The 20326-nt window shown below is 35.9% G+C and overlaps 1 protein-coding gene across 4 annotated transcripts in view; it reads left to right on the top strand.

Moving 5' to 3' along the window:
* The window catches only part of SYT14 (synaptotagmin 14), a 90952-nt gene that overhangs the window by 47727 nt on the left and 22899 nt on the right, over positions 1–20326 (top strand). For all 4 annotated transcript variants that reach the window (XM_039386957.1, XM_027714491.2, XM_039386958.1 and 1 more), the window contains 2 exons: positions 11694–11962; positions 13964–14413. In XM_039386957.1, coding sequence (XP_039242891.1) covers positions 11694–11962; positions 13964–14413 — 719 coding nt within the window. The remainder of the gene's footprint in view (positions 1–11693; positions 11963–13963; positions 14414–20326) is intronic.

Raw genomic sequence — 20326 nt, 5'->3', positions numbered from 1 at the left:
ATCTTACCATCTTACAGGTATTCGGTCCATGAATACTAATAGGCTTGCAGTGGTTTCTTAATCATGCTTAGGACATGAGAGTGCACTCTGATAAAAGCTAGAGCAAGTCTCGTATGACTGTAAGTTTCCGAAGTTCCATAGTGATGTTAATTCTCATGGCTGTGATGCAGCTTCTTATGAATAGCATAAGCAAAGCATTCTCTCCTGTTTTGCAAGTGCACTGCTGAAAAATGAATGTAATGTGTGCTTCTATGTAGGGATAATAAAAAATGGTTAAAAATACAGGTTAATTTGAGATCAAAGATACAGTATTTTTCAGAGTAAGTCACTTTAATTAATTTAAAATAGGAAGGTAAGCAGTGGGGAAAAGTGTGAAAACTTGAAAGAATGGTCTAGAATTGAATCCCAGAGAACAAAAATAGAACAATATATGAAGTACAAGGTATAGGATATTTGAATAATCATTTTAATAAAAATATTTTAATACAGTGAATAATTTCAAAGTTTTCTATTTGAACAGCAGTGTTTGTAAGGGATCCATCTTGTATTGCAGTGCAATTCTCCACATTATTTCCTCTGTTGCTATAGAAACTAATTCTAGTGCAGCTGTGATCGCTTATCAAAATTCTAATGTTTCAATACCCATTTCTTATTTTGAGTTATTTAAATAGCCTTGTCTTACTTTGAATCAAACTGCACATTTCATCACTGCTGAATTGTTGACTGGTCAAAATGTTAATGCAAAGTGACGGCAAATGCTGTGGGATTGTGATTTTTTTTCTTTTTCCTATCTAAGCTATCATACTTATTGTTAAAGTTTGAATAACAAGCAAATTAAGGCTCTTTAATTTGTTAAATTTTAAAGGTCAATATTTGTTGTCTAACATCAGCATTTTGTAATGCATATCACTTCCTCACTGTAATCTTAATTATATTTAATATTTCATAAACCTTAAATTTTTCCTTTAACTGATACTTGGCATTCAGGAGGGGGCGCATATGTATGTTTAAATATATGTCTCTCTGTGTGTGTAAACTATCGTTAGGATGCTTTTAACGTAAAAGTAAGTCTTGACATATTCTTTTTATCAAAGTAAAACTTTCAGTGTTACTACATTGTCTAAAACGAGTATACTACAGTAACATGTCACCAGTTAACAAAGTATTCTGAGCCTCTTTTGCTCCTTGTATTATTGTTTCTTTGGGACTGGATTTGGGGTTGGTTTTTTGGTGGTGGTAGCAGTGGGTTTGGGTTTCTGTGTAGTTTTTGGCTAGTTGGTGTTTGTGTTTGTTACTAACAATGAAAGTACTGTGCTGGTAGATATATGTAATTAATGCAGGATGCAGCAATGTAACATTCTGATTGTTAACCATGTTAAACATCATTCTGCTGAATAGTTTTCAGTTGTAATGCTGAGATCTAAAAACTTTGCTGACACCAAATTACGAGGAAGGGTGTGATAGTAATTGGTCTGGAGACATATGTTGTATATTTTCTGCTGTTGTATCAAAGCTACTGAAATGTTCCTGTAGTACTTTTCAAGATAATCACTGACTTTCTAATGAGCGTACACTAATTTCATGTAGAGTGAAATAAATAATTTTCAATTTTGAAATTATCATACAAACATTTTGCAGCTGTAGCTGTCAGACTTTGATTACTAATTAACTGCTGTGCACCACCTTTAAGTCTCTTATTCAACAAGCAGCATCAAACAGTAATTTCAAATTAGGTATATAAATTTTTTGCTAGTATAAGAAAGATCTGTAAGAAATGAGTTTTGATGGAGATGCATGTTTTCACTCTGTCTCAATGGCTAGTAAGTTGGTGTTGTAAATACTTACAGTTACACCACCGTATTCATGGCAACACAATTTTCCAGATAGTGTTTTGGGAAGGTAAATGGGTTGAGAATGACTGATCCTTGATTGTTCAGCTCTGTTGTTTCTTTGGGTTGGTGACATGGAAGACCTGTTCCTCTCCTGCTATTTGCTGAGGTCTGAAGCATCGTTCAGTAGACCTTTGTGCACAATATGCAGCTTGGCCCCTCTTCTCTCATCCTCAGAAGCTCTTACTTACCTCTTATGGCTGGTGCTATGCCTGAATGGAAGGATCTTTACCAGCCAGACTCATATTCATCTAGTCCTGTCAAAATGCAGAAAATTACCGATTTTGTGAATTTTATGACAACTATGGAAACATAGCAACATCACATATTACATATAAGCCTGGTAAAGCAGCTCAGCTGTGACGGTGGGAGGTCTCGGAAGCGCCGCAAAAAAGTGCAAGAAATTTAGTTTTGAATAATTGTGTTTCTTTATACCTGGAGAAACTTGTTTGAGGCCTTGCTGGAGTGAGTAGAACAGACTGATGTGCTCCCCGCTGCTTAATCTGTGCCTTTTCTGTGAATTCTTAGCCCTCTTACTGGGTATGTGAAGCAAAGATACCTTGGTTTCAAAACATCTCCATTTCCTATGATTTCACAGTGTCTGTTTTGCCTTTCTTTTTCTGGAGAGTTGGCCTCATAAGTGGTACTAGTGCCATTCCTAAGCATACTTTCTACAGGTACTAATTTGTAAAAGGTTTTAGAGTAGTTCTTGAGCATACATAGACAGTTTTCTTCTGTTGTTGACCTGTTAGGTACTCCTCCAAACTGAGATCATAGTAGATTTTTCTTCTGGGTTCTAGCTGCTTTTTATTTGATAAAGTTATGAGAGATGTTTAAAAAAAAAAAAATTCTGTTTTTTTCTGAAATCCTTTTTACAGAAATACTCTGATATACTGCAGGAAATACAGTCCATTTTACTACAGCAAGTCACTGAGCCAGTGTGTCAAAGAGAGAGGGGAAAAAAGTGCCTGAATAGATAAGAGAAATCAAGGTGCTTTGGAATCTTAGGATCTGAATAAATAATTACCACTGTCTCCCCAGTTAAAAGGAAAAATAATGATAAATCTAAAATATAAATGTAAAAATAAGTGCTTATTGTGGGAAATGTCTTGCTGCTCCTGGAATGTAACTAGCTGTGTTCTTTAGGTCGTGCAGATTTTCACCTACAAATATGGATATTCCCACCCATCAGACATCACTGATTTCTCTTTTATCTCTTTGCTCTGTTGACATTGCTTTTTTCTCAGATCTGAACCACTTTTTTGCATGTCATATGTTGTTTTATTTTCCCCATTCCTTCACCTTTCTTCCTCTGTCATTTTGCTTTGTTATTTTACCCGTTTGTAATTTTTCATTCCTGTTTGCATCATCTTTTTTATTTCTCTCTTTGCACCTTTTCTCATTTTCTGTACAGATCTATTAAACTTCTCTCCCTTTATTTCTTTTCTTTGTTCATTTACCAACAACCTATCACTTTTTTTTTCTGAATCTTTGCTCCTACTTTCTCCTTTTGCCTTTTTCTCTTATTCCCTGTACTTTTTTCCTCATCCTTTCTCTTCTTTCTTTCCCACTACAAAGCTGATGATATTGGAAAATTCTGTGGGGGTTATATCTCTTAAAAAGCTGGTGGCTTGGAGGTTTCCATCTTGTTGGTGTTATACATTTCAGGTGAACTTTAGATTAATAATAATTTAAAAAGCTTGAAGTAAAAATAAATAAAAATTTTAAAACAACCAACCAAACCAAAACCACAAAAACGAACAGAATAAATGCCTAGAGTACTAGTCTTAAAATATTTGATTTCAATTCTGCGCTTCACTGGAAACTTTCTGTGATTAGGAGCACTTCTGAGCTAGATTCACAGCAATCTTTATTACCTGTTTATTTACCCTGTACTTTAGTTGTTCATCTGTAAAGTGCCAAATGTTAACTTCTACTATTGTAGTACTACTATTGTCCACCATAATATATTAACAGCTGCAAGATAGCCAAATTGGGATCATATATGTATCTTAAGTGGATGGGCAAAAAATATAACTCATGCTCTACTGAAATGGTTCATGCAGAATTATTGTATTGCTGCACTCTCTCTAGCAGAGCATCCTCTGCACACAAAATTGCTGTGAAAATAAGGCAAAGCAATCAAAACAAGCTTTGTGTTCCTATTCTAGAAGCAGGTCTTGATGGAAAATATCTTTCGTGGTTTGTTTTCCCCAGTTAGGATTAAGTAATAAATAGAAAGCTAGAATAGTAAGGAACTTTACAGATTTTTTTTTAAAATTACAAAACAGATACTAAGGTGAAGCTGTTTTTAAGATACTACAAAGTTATTGCATTTGAACTTGCAGAAAGAATTCTCACTAAAGGGAGTAGTTGTATCTTATTTAAAATAAAAGTATGGAAAAAAGAGTGATGGAATTCTGATGGTTAAGGAACCCATGTAAGTGCTGTATATACTGCTGAATGGATCTGTTTGTATTGGCAAATGAATAATTATTGAGGTCTTCGAGGGGCTTTCTGTACCACTTAGAAAACTTTAGGGGTTTTTTTTTTGTCAAATATAAAAATGAACATGCCTGAAATGAGCCACAAAAACATTAGTATGTTAAAGAAAATTATACTCACAACACATTAATCTTGCTTTCTAATCACACTTTGTTTCCTCATTTGAGACCGAATGAATGAGAGCAGGAACATTACAGGAATATTAGCTGTGTGTTACGGTTCTTTACTGGGAATTGATTTTAGACCTCTGTGGGATCTTTTTCACCTTTTCAGCACTTTATCCTGCTGCTCAGCTCCAGTGCTTAATACCGCAGCTGTAGTAGTATAAAACTGGACTGGATTTTGAGCTATAATTTAAAGTGGTAATTGCACTCAAATGAAGTATACCAATGACAGGAAAATATTTCTGAAGCCCACATCCAGCTGCTACCATCTAGGGGTACGAGGGGGATGCCAGTGTGCACACACTGGTGAGAAAGGAGGATTCTCAGGGGCCTGAGATTGTTTACAGCGGGTGGAGTTTTCAAAGCTTTTAGCTGTAAAGCTCTGAATTTCCCTTAAGCATTTGTAAATGCTGGTGAAAAAGCCAAATTTGGGAGAAAATTCACAGAGATGATAAAAGGCATTTCCTTGTCACCAAGATACTCTTAAGATTTCAAAGCCGGTTGTCAATCACCCTCAGCAAGCAGGACTTCTAGTGTATTCTAAAAGAGAGAAGAAAAAATAAAAGGAAGATTCTATGAATTCATTTAACTTATCTTTTTAGAAGTGATATTTTTCTTAAAATTTTGATAATTTGGAAGAAATGAACAGTGGACAGAGGTGCACAGAAACACCTGTTCGTTTAAGAAGTTAGCCAATGTAGTGATCTGAAAAGTAGTGCAAAGGAAAGTTGGCTGATTATAAAAGTATAAGTGAAACCGGCATTGAAATGGAACAGAAAATAAGTTTTTCTACCAGCATGAGCATCCTTAGAACAAATGCTTTACCAAAGGAAATATAATTATGGAAAAGAAGGCAATCAAATTCACAGTTTCACTTCTTAAAGATCACAAAGCTTTAAGAGCTGGATGTAGTATCAGAAAGCAAGAGGTTCTGGAAAGCTTGATGCATTGATATTCACATCAATAAAAGATTAAAATATTGAACCGTTAGGTTTAAGCATTATTTTGGACAAGTGAAAATTATAAATCCAAAATCAGGTAGCAGAACTCCTTCCTATTGAAATAATAGAAATACTGTATAAGGACTCAGAAAATGATACTTAAATTGAAAGCAAATTAATTCAATAGTTGCTAATATATAATTTTCATTGAAAGCCGACCAAAATATTTGGGAAGGAAACAAAAGACTGTCTTTGACAGCTGGTTCACTATAATGCTTTTAAGAATATATTTATAATTAAAATGTTATAAATTGGGCTAATTCGGGAAAGAGAAAGAATTTTTCACCAGTGCAGGGCTTTTCAGTATTGCTCTATAAAACAGACCATAAATTCTTACAAATAAGCAGTGCTCTAGTAAGTGCAGAAAAGAGCAAATTTCTTTTGTCTGGAAACAAAACCAACTGGTTCCGCAGGCTAAAAATGTAAACAGACACATTAAAAAAAACAAAACAAAAACTATGCATGTTTCAGTAATTTCAGTCATTCTTAGACCTTTCCTGTGGAAGAAAATTGAAGCTTTAATGACTGGACACAAAGATAATTCTGTATTTTTTGATTACTTTTATATAAAAAGCAAAAGAGAACATTTTTCTTACATCAGTGACTAGTAGCATTAGCCTTAGAGGGTGAGGAAAAGTGCTAAGAACTTCCCATGACATCAGATGTAAATGGCAGCAATGTTGTTTTGATTTCCACAGGTCAGCAATTAAGCTCATAGTGTCTGGAATTTTCTAAATATTAGGAAACAGAATTATCTTTTATTGAAAAAAACCCCACCCAACCAGAGATATGATTATTTTTTTTGTTATCTGGTGATAACACCTGCCTAATGTAGAAGATAGTTCAACTGTGAATAAAAGTCTAAAATGTGGCAAATGCAAAAGGAAATCTCATAAAGAATTTTTTTCTGTTGTCCATAAGGACCCCATACCACTCTTATATTCCCCTTTTTTTCTCTAAGCAAGCCTCATGCCATAACTGTTTTGGAAGAGAAATAGAATAATGCCAAGATAATTTGTTATATTGTGAAATAATAAGGGGTTTGTCGTCACAAAGATGCATGTAAGCTTTTCATTTTAAAGGAAGGAGAGGCTTGAGGTTTTATTCAATATTTAATGTTTATATTTTATACTTCTTGTAATATGGGGTAATTCAGTCAACATAATTTTTTGGATGGTAGAAAAGTTCAAACATGAAAATTCCATTTGGACTGTCTGTGCTGCTTATCAGAAATCTCTAAGGGTATTTAATCATTCAGAATAAGAAAGGTTTCTTTAATTTTTAAACATGTATTTCATTTTATGTTTTATTTAAATTGTCTTAACATTTACATAGAACCCCTTGAAGGCTTGAAAACTTGAAATTTACGTTCGATTAAAAAAATAAATAATCATGTAGCATAGTGTATGCGGAAATATATTAGAGAAAGAAAAGATACTGTTGGAATATGAAGATATTCTAAAAATTACAAAATCTGACTTGCCAAAATTACTAATTTATATAGTGCTTATTTGTTTTAAAGAAACTGGAAAACAGATTCCAAAAGAACTGTTGGGGTAACGTTGCCTCCCACATTAGTGGGAATTTTTAAAGAAGTAATATATCTGAGAAAATCGAACTTGCAAAAATGTAGTTAATGACTGCTTATTAAACAAGGGAATTAAAGGCACAAGGATGATTTCTTTACCCATATGTTAAGAGATAGGTGTTCTTGGAATTACTCAGGAAATATGGGCTAAGGAGGGCTAAGTTTGTGCTGCTGCTGAGAGCCTTTGGGAAAATTATTAAGATAGCAAAGACTAAACACTAGAAACATGGAAAAGAAAGAACATGACCAGCTGCGTGCCAAAATGTTGTGCAGCCTAGCATGGTCCACAAGAGACCAGGATAGAGACGAGAAATGAGGAGCTTTGGAATTAGCAAGCTCAGATAGTAGCTGCAAACCGAAAGCATTTCTTCTGGTAAACTTTTGCATCTCTAAACTTCGATTCCACACAGCAAAAAAGTTTGTGTATTTTCTCACAGCTATTGACTCATGGCTCATAGCTATTCCAGGAATACTCACTTTGGCCTAGGTTGTTGCTGTGTCAGTTTTTACTGACAGTCTCTTGAGGTTGATGGCAGGGTATGTATTAGGTATGATGGCTTGCAGTATGTCCTGAAGGGACATGCGGGAAGAGATTACCCTTCATTGTTTAACAAACAGCACTAAAAAGAAGATATTTATTTACTTTTGACTTAAATGTGCTAATGACAGTTTACATGCTGCAATTTCTGAGTGTACCAGCAAAATGCTAATCTGCCTGTGTTTCTCAGGTGTTTCACTTACAGTTCAGATTTGTTTAGCTATTAAGCAAGGCCTTTACTATTACCACTATATGAGTGTTTTTCCAGCCTACTAAGGAAGGAAGAAAATTTTTATTAAAGCAACTAACCCTTTAAAAATTGATTATTCAAATCTGCCTATTGGCAGCAATATGCTGAATTCTCAAGGTAGAATTTACCGAATCTTTGTTACTAAACAAATTCAGTTTCACTCATATTATGAGAATGCAAAGTCATTTCACATACTTTGGCTGGAAAGCTGGATATGAGATCTTTCTTTCTGTCTTTTCTCTGTTCTGGCATTTTCTGGTAGGAACCTCAAAACCCGATTTGGTTTCTTTGTGGTTGTATCTTTCTTCCACTTTTGGGATGTATGGTGGCTTGTTTTTCATCCTGTCTAGTGCAAACTGCTATGGTAATTTAATATTATTTATTTCATTGGGGGAATTGGCAAAAATTATTTTCTATCTGATTTGAGAGCGGAAAGTGTTTTTGGAAATGTGCAAAGAAACAATTCAACCATTAATTTTAGATTTTCAGTGTAACCATTCGCTTGTTAAGAGTAACTCTTTAGCAGATGTTATTAGGCACGCTCAGTGGTCTTTGGAGGGTGTTCTTTGGCTTTGTCACAGTACAAAAGTATGCACAAGTGTACCTGTGTCTTAAGTTTATGCCTTAAATGAAAGGTATGAGGTATGTTTTAGACAGGGTTTTGACAGGTAAATATGCAAACACTTCAGATCATACTTTTCTTTCGGCTCCAAAAGTTTTCCTCCAGACAATCAGTGATAGGCCAGCAGGCACTAGCAGTGATTTTTTGTGTTAAACTTTGATGCATATGCAAAACTGTGTTGACAGATTGATTGTTGAAATTAGTTACTCCTTCTGTGTAATTTTTAAGGAAATACCCAGTATCAGATATTTCGTGTTGCTGTATTCACTGGTATCATTTGTCTTTGATATCATCAGTCATTAGAATATCTTAATGTAGTTAAAATCTTCAGTATTTTTATATATATTTATTATATATATAATATATATTATATACAGAGAGTTGTAACAAAAAATTCATTTTATTGCATCATTTACTATGGGAAGGGGGAAAATAATTTAAAATGAGACATTTTCATTTTAAAAATTAATTTGTAAACTTTGATATCTTTTTATGCAGATAAAGCTTTTGTTCAAAACCAGTTTGTACCTGTTTAGACAGAGGTGTCCTTAGATTTTTAATCCCAGATCCTTGTTTTAAGAATGTATGTGCTATTTCAGTTTGATAGACTAAACTTTCAAAAATGTATTAGTTAAAACCTGCCCCAGGGCTTTAGTTTTTTCTGAGATTTTTGAATCACATCTGGTTAATAAGAATTTTCTTTTCTTCACTTCTTTCCTGCCTACATTAAAAGCACCTCTTTCTGTCACACAGCCTGTAGAGTTTTCCCATAGGGATATGTAATGGAGTTCATGAAAGTGAAAAAAGTGAGTCACACAGTCATTTATTTACTCATGTAAGACAATAATGGTGTTGATAGTTACCTGGACACACTTTCATATTGTTAGACTGTGCAAAAGCTAGGAGGTAAAAAGTCTTTGCAGAATTGACTTCAAGTGAAAAGAAAGATATCAAATTCAGGGCTGCATGGTAATTACTGTTTCATATAATGCTGTTTGTTGCCTTTTAACAACAATGAGCAGAAATGTTACTCTGATTTTGCTAGAATATTTAATTATATAAATTATGAGAAGGAAGCCCTGGTTTCATGGTATGGATAGGTATTATTATTGTATTATTATTAAAACACCAGTTTAGATTCTAATATTATGTCAACCTAGTTTCATGGGCAAAAGTTATCTGATATTCGTAGGTAAGATTTTGTGTTTATCTGCTAGACAGATGACTGCAATTCGAGAATAGGATTCCCTGCTGGCTGTTTTGCTTTCCAGCCCCATGGGACTGAGGTTTCAAGAGTTAGTGGCACTGGTCTAACTAAGAGCAGGAGCACTGTAACAGCAATTCGGAATCAGTCTGAATGGCAGGCTGACTCTGATGGGTTTATCAGAGAAGAGGGGGTTCCTGACAGTGGTTTCATCTCGTTGGAGTGTTTTAATTACTCATTTCCCTTAGCTAAAGCTAAGAGGTGTTCTGTTAAGAGCCATTGAAATAGAGAAGAGCCCTGCATCCCCCATTATCTCTGAGGCCTGTATTTGTATGTGCAGTAGGTGTGCTCCATAATGAGCTGTCCTGTCCGTTCCCAGCAGTGCACATTGTCTCCCCTGTAGCCAGTGTGTCTGGGAGTGCTTCCCATGGGCAGTGTGCACCCAAACCATGGTGGTTTGGGCTTTACATCAAGTCTTAGATGCTGTGAAGTGTTCCAGCATGCCACAGTCACATGCAACCCAGCCTTCCAAAGGAAAGGAGAGCTAAAGAGAGCCTTTTGCTTAAGACTCTTTGTTTCCTAGGAGAGCCGCGTGACTATGTTCTTGGCCTTTTCCATAAAGGTAACTCTTATGCATACTCAGTCTGTTTATATGATATGTTGAACAACTGGTGATTACCTCTGAAGGAGTTAAAAGGTTGGAGAATTTAGGACACAGTCAGGGCAATCCTGGATAAAAAATTTGATGATGAAACTAAAACGTACCACCTTTGTTATGTGGGAAAGATCAGTTTCTTTCTCAGATGAATCTGAAATCAAAGCTTACGTTATTCTAATGTTAATACTTTTGTTAACTTCCTGGTGTGGTAGATTTTTCTGTGAGCGAAAGTAGATTTTCTGACACTAAAAAACATTTTTGCTTTGAAATTTTTATGGAAAAGGTAATTCTATGTGTGAGGAGCATTGAAATATTCGTTAAAACCTCTACAGAAGATGTAAACAAAATGTGACACAGGTCATCACCTATCCTTGATGTTCCTTTTATTTCGGCTACTGCACACCTTGCTGTCTTTTCCCAATTCTGTTCAACTGTGTAATGCTGCATAGTAAAATATGAGATGAAAACTTGAAATGTAATTATTTTGAATTAGCTTTCTATATCTGTAGCCGTGTATCAGGTTTATTTTCTGAGGAGATGTATAACCACATTTCTATCTATCTATCTAGTGTGAGAAGCAAAGATGTCAGTATCAAGTATTCATCCCAAGCACAAGATTGCTCATGATCCTTTTTCCACTGTCTTTAGCCACTCGATCTAGTGTCTAACTTCCAGACCCTTTAGCTGTCCTTATCAAGTAATAAAGGATCTGAGACACTGCTTCACTTTTTAAATTCACCAGTGAGCAGAGTTTACTTGTGTGAAAGGCTGCCTTTATTAGTACCTTATTTGTCTTCAGAGTTCAATTTGATATCTCCCTGGTGGGCAACTGCATGGGAGGTGATCAGTTTGATATCGTGGCTTTAGGGAGTGCATTTTGCTTCTGTAATTGGTCTACATTCCACCTGCACAGAATCTGACTTAAGATATCCAAAGGTTTTTGCAAGGTAAGCATCACTGAAGTCCAAGCCTAGAATTTTTGTCATGTCATATTTGTGCTATATTTATTTCTATATGGTTTACACAATCCATTCTGACTATACACTTAAAACTTTGCTTTTATCTAAATTTCTTTCATCTGAGATAATTCATTTCCATTTTTAACAATTTTTTTTTCTGTAGTGTTCGTCATCTGATTTGAAATGTAAAGTAAAAAAAAAGACATACATAGATTTTAAAAAACTCTTTCCAGACATTTAGACTTACATTTTCCACAGAACTGTTTCAACAGTAAGTAATCAGAAAGTAAGTAAAGAATTTTCACTTATTCTCAGCAAACTGCATACAGAGGATGAGAAGAACACCTCCGCTAGATGAACTGCAGCCGCCTCCATACCAGGATGACAGCGGTTCTCCTCATCTTTCCTGTACGCCTTCTGAAGTTGGAGACAGTAAATGTGAATATTCCCAGTGTAGCAACAGTCCAAGATGTTCATATAAGTGCCCAAGTGAGGGAAGCACGGGGCACGAAATAGAAAGCTTTCATAACAAGGGATACGAAGAGGATGTGCCAAGTGATAGCACAGCGGTTCTTAGTCCAGAGGTAAATGAAAACAGTTAAGTGTTCTGAAGTGCCATTCAGTGCAACTTTTTAGGGCTTTTTAATCTGAAGATCTGTGCAGCGTTATATGGACACTGATATTGCATCTCACTAATTTAAAAAAAAATATTTTGTTACGGTAGGATTTCAGATTGTTCAGATTACTGTAGTTATCTTTATGGCACCTTAACTTTGAAACAAGCTCCCAGTAAGTGTGAATTATTTTTTAAACCAGTCAAAAAACTTCTTCACACTATGAGGACTGTAGTCAAAATTCTTCCACAGAATTTTTCAAACAACCTAAATAAAAGTTTTGTAAATGCTTTTCAAACCGAACACCCTATAATATAAAACAACTTTTATGAAAAAAAAAAAAAAAACTATGAAGATTTTTCTTTTAATTGTTGATGTGGTATAGTGGTTGGTCCACTTCATTTTCCTATTTTCTGCTATAACTGTGATGATATCTGTGTATTTTTTCTGTGAAGAAATCATCTTTTCTGACACATATTTCCTTGAAATGTCTTTAACAACCAGTTAAAGACATTTAAGACTGCACTGATATTCATGGGTAAGTCTAATTAGTGATGTCATGTGCAGAAGAGGCTCCTTTTGGTACAAATTTGTCTTTTGTTGCTACCTGAAGTATTGAAGTACATATTAGAGCTCAGTCCTGATGTACCTTAGTAGACCTTTTAGTTAGTTGATGTTGCATACCTGGGGTGTTGGTACTAGATCTGGAAGGCCCAGCTGCAAGGTCCTCCAGTGGTGAGCTGTCTTTATGTATCTGATGATCAACTGTGATCTGTATTAACTTTATTGCTCATGAAGATATGGTGTGTACATATAGTCCTTGAACCTGGATATACTGGAAGAAATCTAATCCTAGTTCTTCCCAGTGTGTCACTCCAGTTGTTAGTGTAAGCATACTCAATAAAAACTGAGAATGCTGCCAACTTTTTTTATAGCCACTCAAAACTTGAAGAGTGAAGCTTTTAGAGGAATGAATTCCCATAGCTATGTAGCAACCAGGTTAAAACAAGGATATTTTTTAATCCAAAAGGCTTTGCTGTGGCATCTATTCATTAATGTGAACAAGTGTATCTTTGATAATATGAAGATACACTTGAAATATATTTGTTTTACATACTTGGGATAACTTATTGCATGAGCAGTAGGTCGCTCTGTACTTGTAAATATTTTGTGTTTCAGTATCACTATCAAACTAACTGTTGTAAAAATATAGGAGATCAATATTTTGTTCAAAATTTGAAGCGACAATAAACAACCTGAATTTTAAGTTTAAACTACAGTTTTAGGACTGATGCAGTTTACAGAAAGTTCAGAAGTTGTGTTCAAAAGAGATGCATCTTGCACAGTTTCGGTAAAATTACATGAATAAAGCCATGATAGTGACATCCCTGCCCATGGCAGGGGGTTTGGAACTAGATGATCTTTAAGGTCCCTTCCAACCCAAGGTGTTCTGTGATTCTCTGATAATTTTTGGCATATTCATACAACTCTTGTGGACTGCAGCAGGAGCTGCACATGCAAGCAGGTTTGTAATTCCTATATTCTTTGCTGGTATCTCACTGTGCTCTCAGTCATTAGCCAGCTCTTCAAACACTGTAATATATTACCTTAAAAATGTGTGTATACTCACACTGAAATAAGGTAACTCTGTCTTTTAACATGTGTATATACATTTTAACATGTGGGCACTGAAGAAGAGATCATCAATACAGCCTAATTCAGTCTGAGCTCTGTCTGATTGGCTCCTGGCTTTTGGTGGTATCGACCAGGTGAAGTCTTTTGATTTCTTCTTGTCTGCTAGTCAGCCCTCTCCTTGGGCTTTTGGTGTTTGATAACCTTGTTTATGAAATGAACAAAAGGATCATAGTGCCTTCATATTGTCTCAGGAAAGCTATGTATTTCCACACTAGATTTAATAATAGAATACAATAAATAAATAAATAAATGACTTTTCTTCTTCTTCTTCTTCAGGATATGTCAGCTCGAGGATCATCTTCACAGCTTCCTAAACCTTTTGATCCTGAGCCAGTAGCTAAATATGGCACACTGGATGTGACTTTTGACTATGACTCACAGGAACAGAAGCTTTTGGTGACAGTGACAGCTGTCACAGACATTCCCACATACAGCAGGACAGGTGGAAGCTCGTGGCAAGTACACCTAGTTCTTCTCCCTATAAAGAAGCAGAGAGCAAAAACCAGCATCCAGCGGGGACCATGCCCTGTCTTCACAGAGACATTCAAATTTAATCACGTTGAGTCTGAGATGATTGGGAATTATGCAGTTCGCTTTAGACTGTACAGCGTACGTCGCATGAAAAAAGAGAGGATTGTGGGAGAAAAGATTTTTTACTTAACAAAATTGAATCTTCAAGGGAAGATGTCAGTGCCAGTGATACTGGAACCTTCTTACAGTCTGTCTGTGAGTATTAAATGAGGCAGAATAAGAATGCAGTGATATACAGTGTCCTGAATTCTGTAAGAATAGTGTGTATATTTATAGAGTCATCACATCCACTTGTTTTTTTTGAACAGCCATAGCACTGTATTAGCACAACAATTATTTCCTTGGAGCTTCTATAAGTACATTCACTCTCCACCTACAAAAGCTGCCCATATTTTTCCTTTTAATTACTTAGAAATTTCCAGTCTACAAATAGGGGTACAGCGGTGAATACATGTATAAATGCAAATATATATATATATATGTATGTATATATATATGTATATATGTTCCTTACTACCCTCAGCACTTGAATTTAAAAAGAAAAAAAAAAGAAGCTATACTAGCAAGTGCCCTCCATCTGTTGCAATTAAGTCTTGCTTACAATAGGTTATTTCGTTTCAAGAAAGAAAGATAGGAAAGAGGAATTTTGAGAGTGTAAAGCCATTTTTAATAACTTCAGATTAGAATCTTGTTAATAATTCATTTCTGATTCAATGTGAAGTGGAATAGTGAATAGTAGCTCAAAATGAAAAGGATTTTTTTCTGAAAAAACAACTACTTACCTGATGAACAAAATTTTTTGTCCCCCAAATAATTTAATATGTTTAATAAAGCAAAGCAACAGTAATTAAGGGTAAACATTAGGTATCACTTTCAATAAACACAGAAGATCACTAAATTGGCAGTGATTAGCATCTTCTTTTTAATTTTTGTAAGTATTTAAGTATGCATTTGTCCAGAAAGAGAATGTTTGTCATGTTGTGGTCTGGGCTTCCTAGACTAGGAGTGCTTGAATGCTCATTGTTTAAGAGCTGTATATGTGCTTAATTATGGGCTTTTTTGGGAAAAAGATGATACACTGTATGTATTTTGGGGGGGGGGGGGTTAAAAAATCAATAAAAGAAAAGGAGGAGGAGAAGAGAAAGAAAGTATTTTTTCAGGTGAAACAATGCAATTAATTTCTTCTGTATTTTGAAAAAAACTTTGGTTCAATTGAAATGTTATTTCTGTTCAACATGAGTATTGCAAAAGACACTCAAAATAAAAGACCATTGTATTTAATGACTAAAAATATATTAATTAGTAAAAGCTGAGACTAAAACATGGACCTGATGGAGCATCAACTGACAATAGAACAGATTTTTTATGATTCCTTAAGAAGTACAAATTAGTCTAATCTAAGAATGAAGGAAGTTGAACAGGAGCCAGCAGTGTGCCCAGGTGGCCAAGAAGGCCAATGGCATCCTGGCCTGGATCAGGAACAGTGTGGCCAGCAGGACCAGGGAAGTGATTCTTCCCCTGTACTCAGCACTGGTGAGGCCACACCTTGAGAACTGTGTCCAGTTCTGGGCCTCTCAGTTCAGGAAGGATATTGAGGTGCTGGAGCAGGTCCCGAGAAGAGCCACAAGGCTGGTGAAGGGACTTGAGTACAAGTCCTATGAGGAGAGGCTGAGGGAGCTGGGGCTGTTCAGCCTGGGAAAGAGGAGGCTCAGGGGAGACCTCATCACTCTCTACAACAACCTGAAAAAGGAGGTTGCAGCCAGGTAGGCATCAGTCTTTTCTCCCAGGTAACCAGCAGTAGGACAAGAGGGCACGATCTTAAGCTGTGCCAGGGGAGGTTTAGGTTGGATATTAGGAAGAAATTCTTTCCAGAGAGGGTAATCAGACATTGGAATGGGCTGCCCAGGGAAGTGGTGGATTCACTGTCCCTGGAGGTTTTTAAGATGAGACTGAATGTGGCACTTAGTGCCATGGTCTGGTAACCACGGTGGTGTTGGATCAAGGGTTGGACTTGATGATCTTGAAGGTCTTTTCCAACCCAGCTGATTCTATGATTCTATGAAGTGGTTCACCTACCTAGTGCAAACTTTCCTAATGCAAAGTTTGCTAGTTTCACAGCTTGGAAAAAAACACCCCGTGAAACAAAACATTAAATATTCTAAATGTGTTTGCTATGTTTGTGTGTGTTTTCAATAGGTTCTTGTATAAAATTTACCAAAGTCAGTGACAGAGGCCAATGAAGGAGCCAGGCCTGTGACTGATTAGTATATCCCATATGTGCACTAGTTATTCTTCAATATTTTTTTCTTGATTTTTTGTGACAGGGAGTGTTAAAACAAATTCCAGGAGGCATCAAAGATGATAAGGCTGTTATTTATTTTCTGTAATGGTAAGGCATGCCATGTCATCATTTTTCTCTCTTCAGTTTTTGCGGGAAGGAACAGGAATAAGGAATATTGGTAGGAAGTTAAAGTATATTCCAGAGTTTGTTGCTTTAACAGGGTTTAAGCAGCCCCACCCCTTGCTGGAAAGGATCCTTCAGAGTCTTGATAGCTTGAATGAGGATCCATGGTTTTTTGGAACCGTGTAAATAATTTTTAAAGCTTTCAAAATTCATTCACATCTGACTTTACAGGTATTTTTCTCTTATCATTTATAACCAGTATAATATTTTTCCAGAGAGCAGATTTACAGGATTTAACATAGAGTTGTTTTGCAAGAATGTTAAATTTCATTGTGTTCTTAGGGTGTATGACTGGAAATGGGGAACATCCTTGGGTCACTTGACTTCAAGCCTTTGTTATTCGAAACAACCAGGTCATCCTGATCACAAAATTGTGAATTTTCATCTGAAAACATGAGGTTATTTCATTTCAGTTATTACCATTTGGTCTTATGCCAGTGTAAGTTCTTACCCTTCTCAGGTGTTTGCCTCTGGGTATATTTATACACATTGGTCGTATTCCTTTTTAACTGTCCTTTTGCTAAAATAAAACAACAATATTTATGTTCAACTAATCATAAGTGTCAGGCAGGAGTTATTTAATGGGAGAAGGTTGTTTCAATTTGGATATATCCAGTTGCTCAAGGATATTTGTAATTTCAAAATCCATGATGAGGTACATTGTACGTTCTGAATTAAATTTGCCTTGTTCAGTTGCAGAGTGTTTTGTTGCTGAGAAGTGTTTATGTTTGACAGCTTTTTTTATGAAGATACTTCTTGGACAGATGACAGTTGTCCTATTTTTTCCACTGCTTCTCATTATATGGATTTTATATATTAAATATACCTTCTGTCACTGAAACTCCCTAATCCATTGAAACATCTATGCTAATCTCTTCTGCAGAAATGTATTTTATTTGCTTCTGTCTGTGCCTGATATTACAATAATGTATTTTATTAGCTAATCATCTGCCTTCTGATTGTGTAAGAACATTTTGTATCCTGTGAAGTTCAGGTTTTTTTCAGTGATGTCTTAAAGCTATACACCGGGGAATGTGGTTAAAGGTAGATCAGCAAGTTCAGTGCCTTCAGACATAGTGACACACTCACATGACTGGGGCCTGCAAGTCTCTGGTTATAGTTAAAATGTGAACCAGTGTACGTCGTGGTGGGAACATGATACTGTTATGTTCCTTAAATAGGTTTCAAAGCTACACGACTCCAAATTTACAAATATATTCACAAAATATCTTTTTCACCCAAGTTTTCACCCTGTTCATCATCTTCCTACATTGTGTATGTCTTGCATTAGCAGCTATTATCCCCAGTCCTGTTGCCATTTAACAGTCCTGTATTGCTGCAGTTCTCCCACGTAACAGGGAGTTCCTCCTCAGCCCCCTTATTTATCACGTTTCCTTCCAAGTTCAGCATATATTTGAGTGAAGAGGAAGCAATGGAACCAATATGAGCTAGGCAGAGTGCAGTTGTCACTGTTACCTTAACTGTGTCCCTTTCAGATTTGATAGAAATTGTCCATTGCATCAAAAGTTTAATATTTACATTGTGGTTTTGTCAGAGTAGAGCTTGTGTAGGAAGATCTTTGTTGATGCTTTCAGATAAATTTTCCTTTTAGTACAACAGTAGACAAATTTGTGTTGACCCGTCTTGGAGTTTAGAAATTTTGTTTATTTATCAGGAAATCCCTGTGGACCTGTTTTTAGTTGCTCTTCATTCTTCTCACCCCCAAAAATTTTCCTGACAGTAAACAACAGCCTCCAGTATAATGTGCTTATAAAGACATATAAGCAGTTTATTGAGTGAAATCTGTTTGGAAAAGATCAAAGAAACAAACGTAATCCATCCCATAGGTTGCTTTTTGGTGTAGAATAACAACAATCAATCATGGTTTTTATTTTGTGATTGATTTGGGAAATACCATCTGGGCAACCAAAACATACCTCTTCCTGCTAAGCAAATGTAGTAATTATTCATTATGTATCGTCAATTTACAAAGTGTTTACTGGGGAGAATTCAGTTTATTTTTCTTTCTGTCTAGCCTTCTCTAACACTGAACTCCCAGGTGTGATCTCCATAACAAAGAATGAATGGTGTTGGCAATCGTATGTGCTTAAAAGATTATTTTTGTATATCTTTAGTATAAATACCCAGAGCGTCTGGATAATTATTTTAATTGCAGGTTTTTTGAGTGAAGGCATTTATGCTTGCAGCATATAAAGATGCTTGCTCTTGCACACACACATGCACTGGCTCCACTATGAGGACAGTGGTTAATCAGCTAGTGTACATTGGTTTATGCATGATGATTAAGGCACAATGTTTCGTGTTGCCCTTTATGCGTGGCATATCTTCAGTATTCTTTTTAATGGATGTTTATCAGTTCATCATCTTTTCAGGAATAAAAGCTTTCAGAGTGGCATTTCTTTCCTGGGAATTCTTGTCCATTATAGAGTCAAGCTGTCAGGCTTTGTGCAAACTCTTAAAAGTATAAAAGTCACTACTGATGACTCTGTTACTGTGTTCTTATGGCATAGTCTATCCAGGATTGTATTTTGAAAGCTAGATACCAAAATTCACGTGTTTAAACAGAGCTTTATTAAATACCAGTATGATACTTAAAACTGGTAATAAAAAAAATTACTAAGACTTACCTAGAAAAAGAAAAAAAAAAACCAAATATTTTCTTCTTAGTGTTTTAACTAGAGTTCTACCCAAAAGGAAGAGTTACTATGTGATGGTGAAAAATGCTTTCAGTTACCTTGTAAAAATTGTGTCCCTCAAAGTAAGGGACAATTATCTTTAAACTCTGAGCACATTCTTATCTCAGGAATAACTTGCTCAATTCATTTGAGTTACTGGTGTAAAACACGGAAGATTAGAATTGATCCTTTGACACAAGTAGAAAGATTACTTGTGATTTCTTTTAAGAAAGTCATTAGGTGATGAGAAAATGGTTATCATGATAGTGAGGCTGCGGGAGAACTTGACAGTACTTGGCAAATGAAGCATTCTCCCTGTGTTTGGCTGCTTGTGCAACATTTCATGGCAGTATCAGCAAGCAGCAGTTATTGTTTTCTCAGTGTCATGGATAGGGTTAAAAAAATTGGCAAGTACCTGAAAACTGTGAAGGAATATGTCTTAGTCTTATTCTCCATATGTTTTTAATTAAAACAGGGAAATCCTGATGAGGGGTCTGGAGCATAAGGCTTATGAGGAGTGGCTGAGGGAGCTGGGGTTGTTTAGTCTGCAGAAAAGGAGGCTCAGTGGGGACCTTGTCACTCTCTAAACTACAGGAAAGGAGGTTGCAGTGAGGGGAGAATCAGTCTCTCCTACCAGGGAACAAGTGACAGGACAAGAGGAAATGGCCTCGAGTTGCACCGGGGGAGGTTTAGATTAGATATTAGGAAAAAAATTTCACAGAGAGGATTGTAGAGCATTCGAACAGAGTGCCCAGGGATGTGGTGGAGTTACTATCACTGGAAGTGCTCGAGAAATCTGTGGATATGGCATTTGAGAACATGGTTTAATGGTAAATGTGGTGGTGGTGCTAGGTTGATGGAACACCAGGAGCTTTCTTCAACACATTATCAAAACCAGAACTTGAATTTAACGTTAACTTTCAGCTGCCTTACTGTCATCCAGATGGG

Source organism: Pipra filicauda, unplaced genomic scaffold (genome assembly GCF_003945595.2).
Source record: "Pipra filicauda isolate LSUMZ 115617 unplaced genomic scaffold, ASM394559v2 scaffold51_size4534324_pilon, whole genome shotgun sequence".
In the NCBI taxonomy this organism is placed as follows: Eukaryota; Metazoa; Chordata; class Aves; order Passeriformes; family Pipridae; genus Pipra; species Pipra filicauda.
Note: the sequence above shows the minus strand (reverse complement) of the source record. Positions and strands in the feature narration are given on the sequence as shown.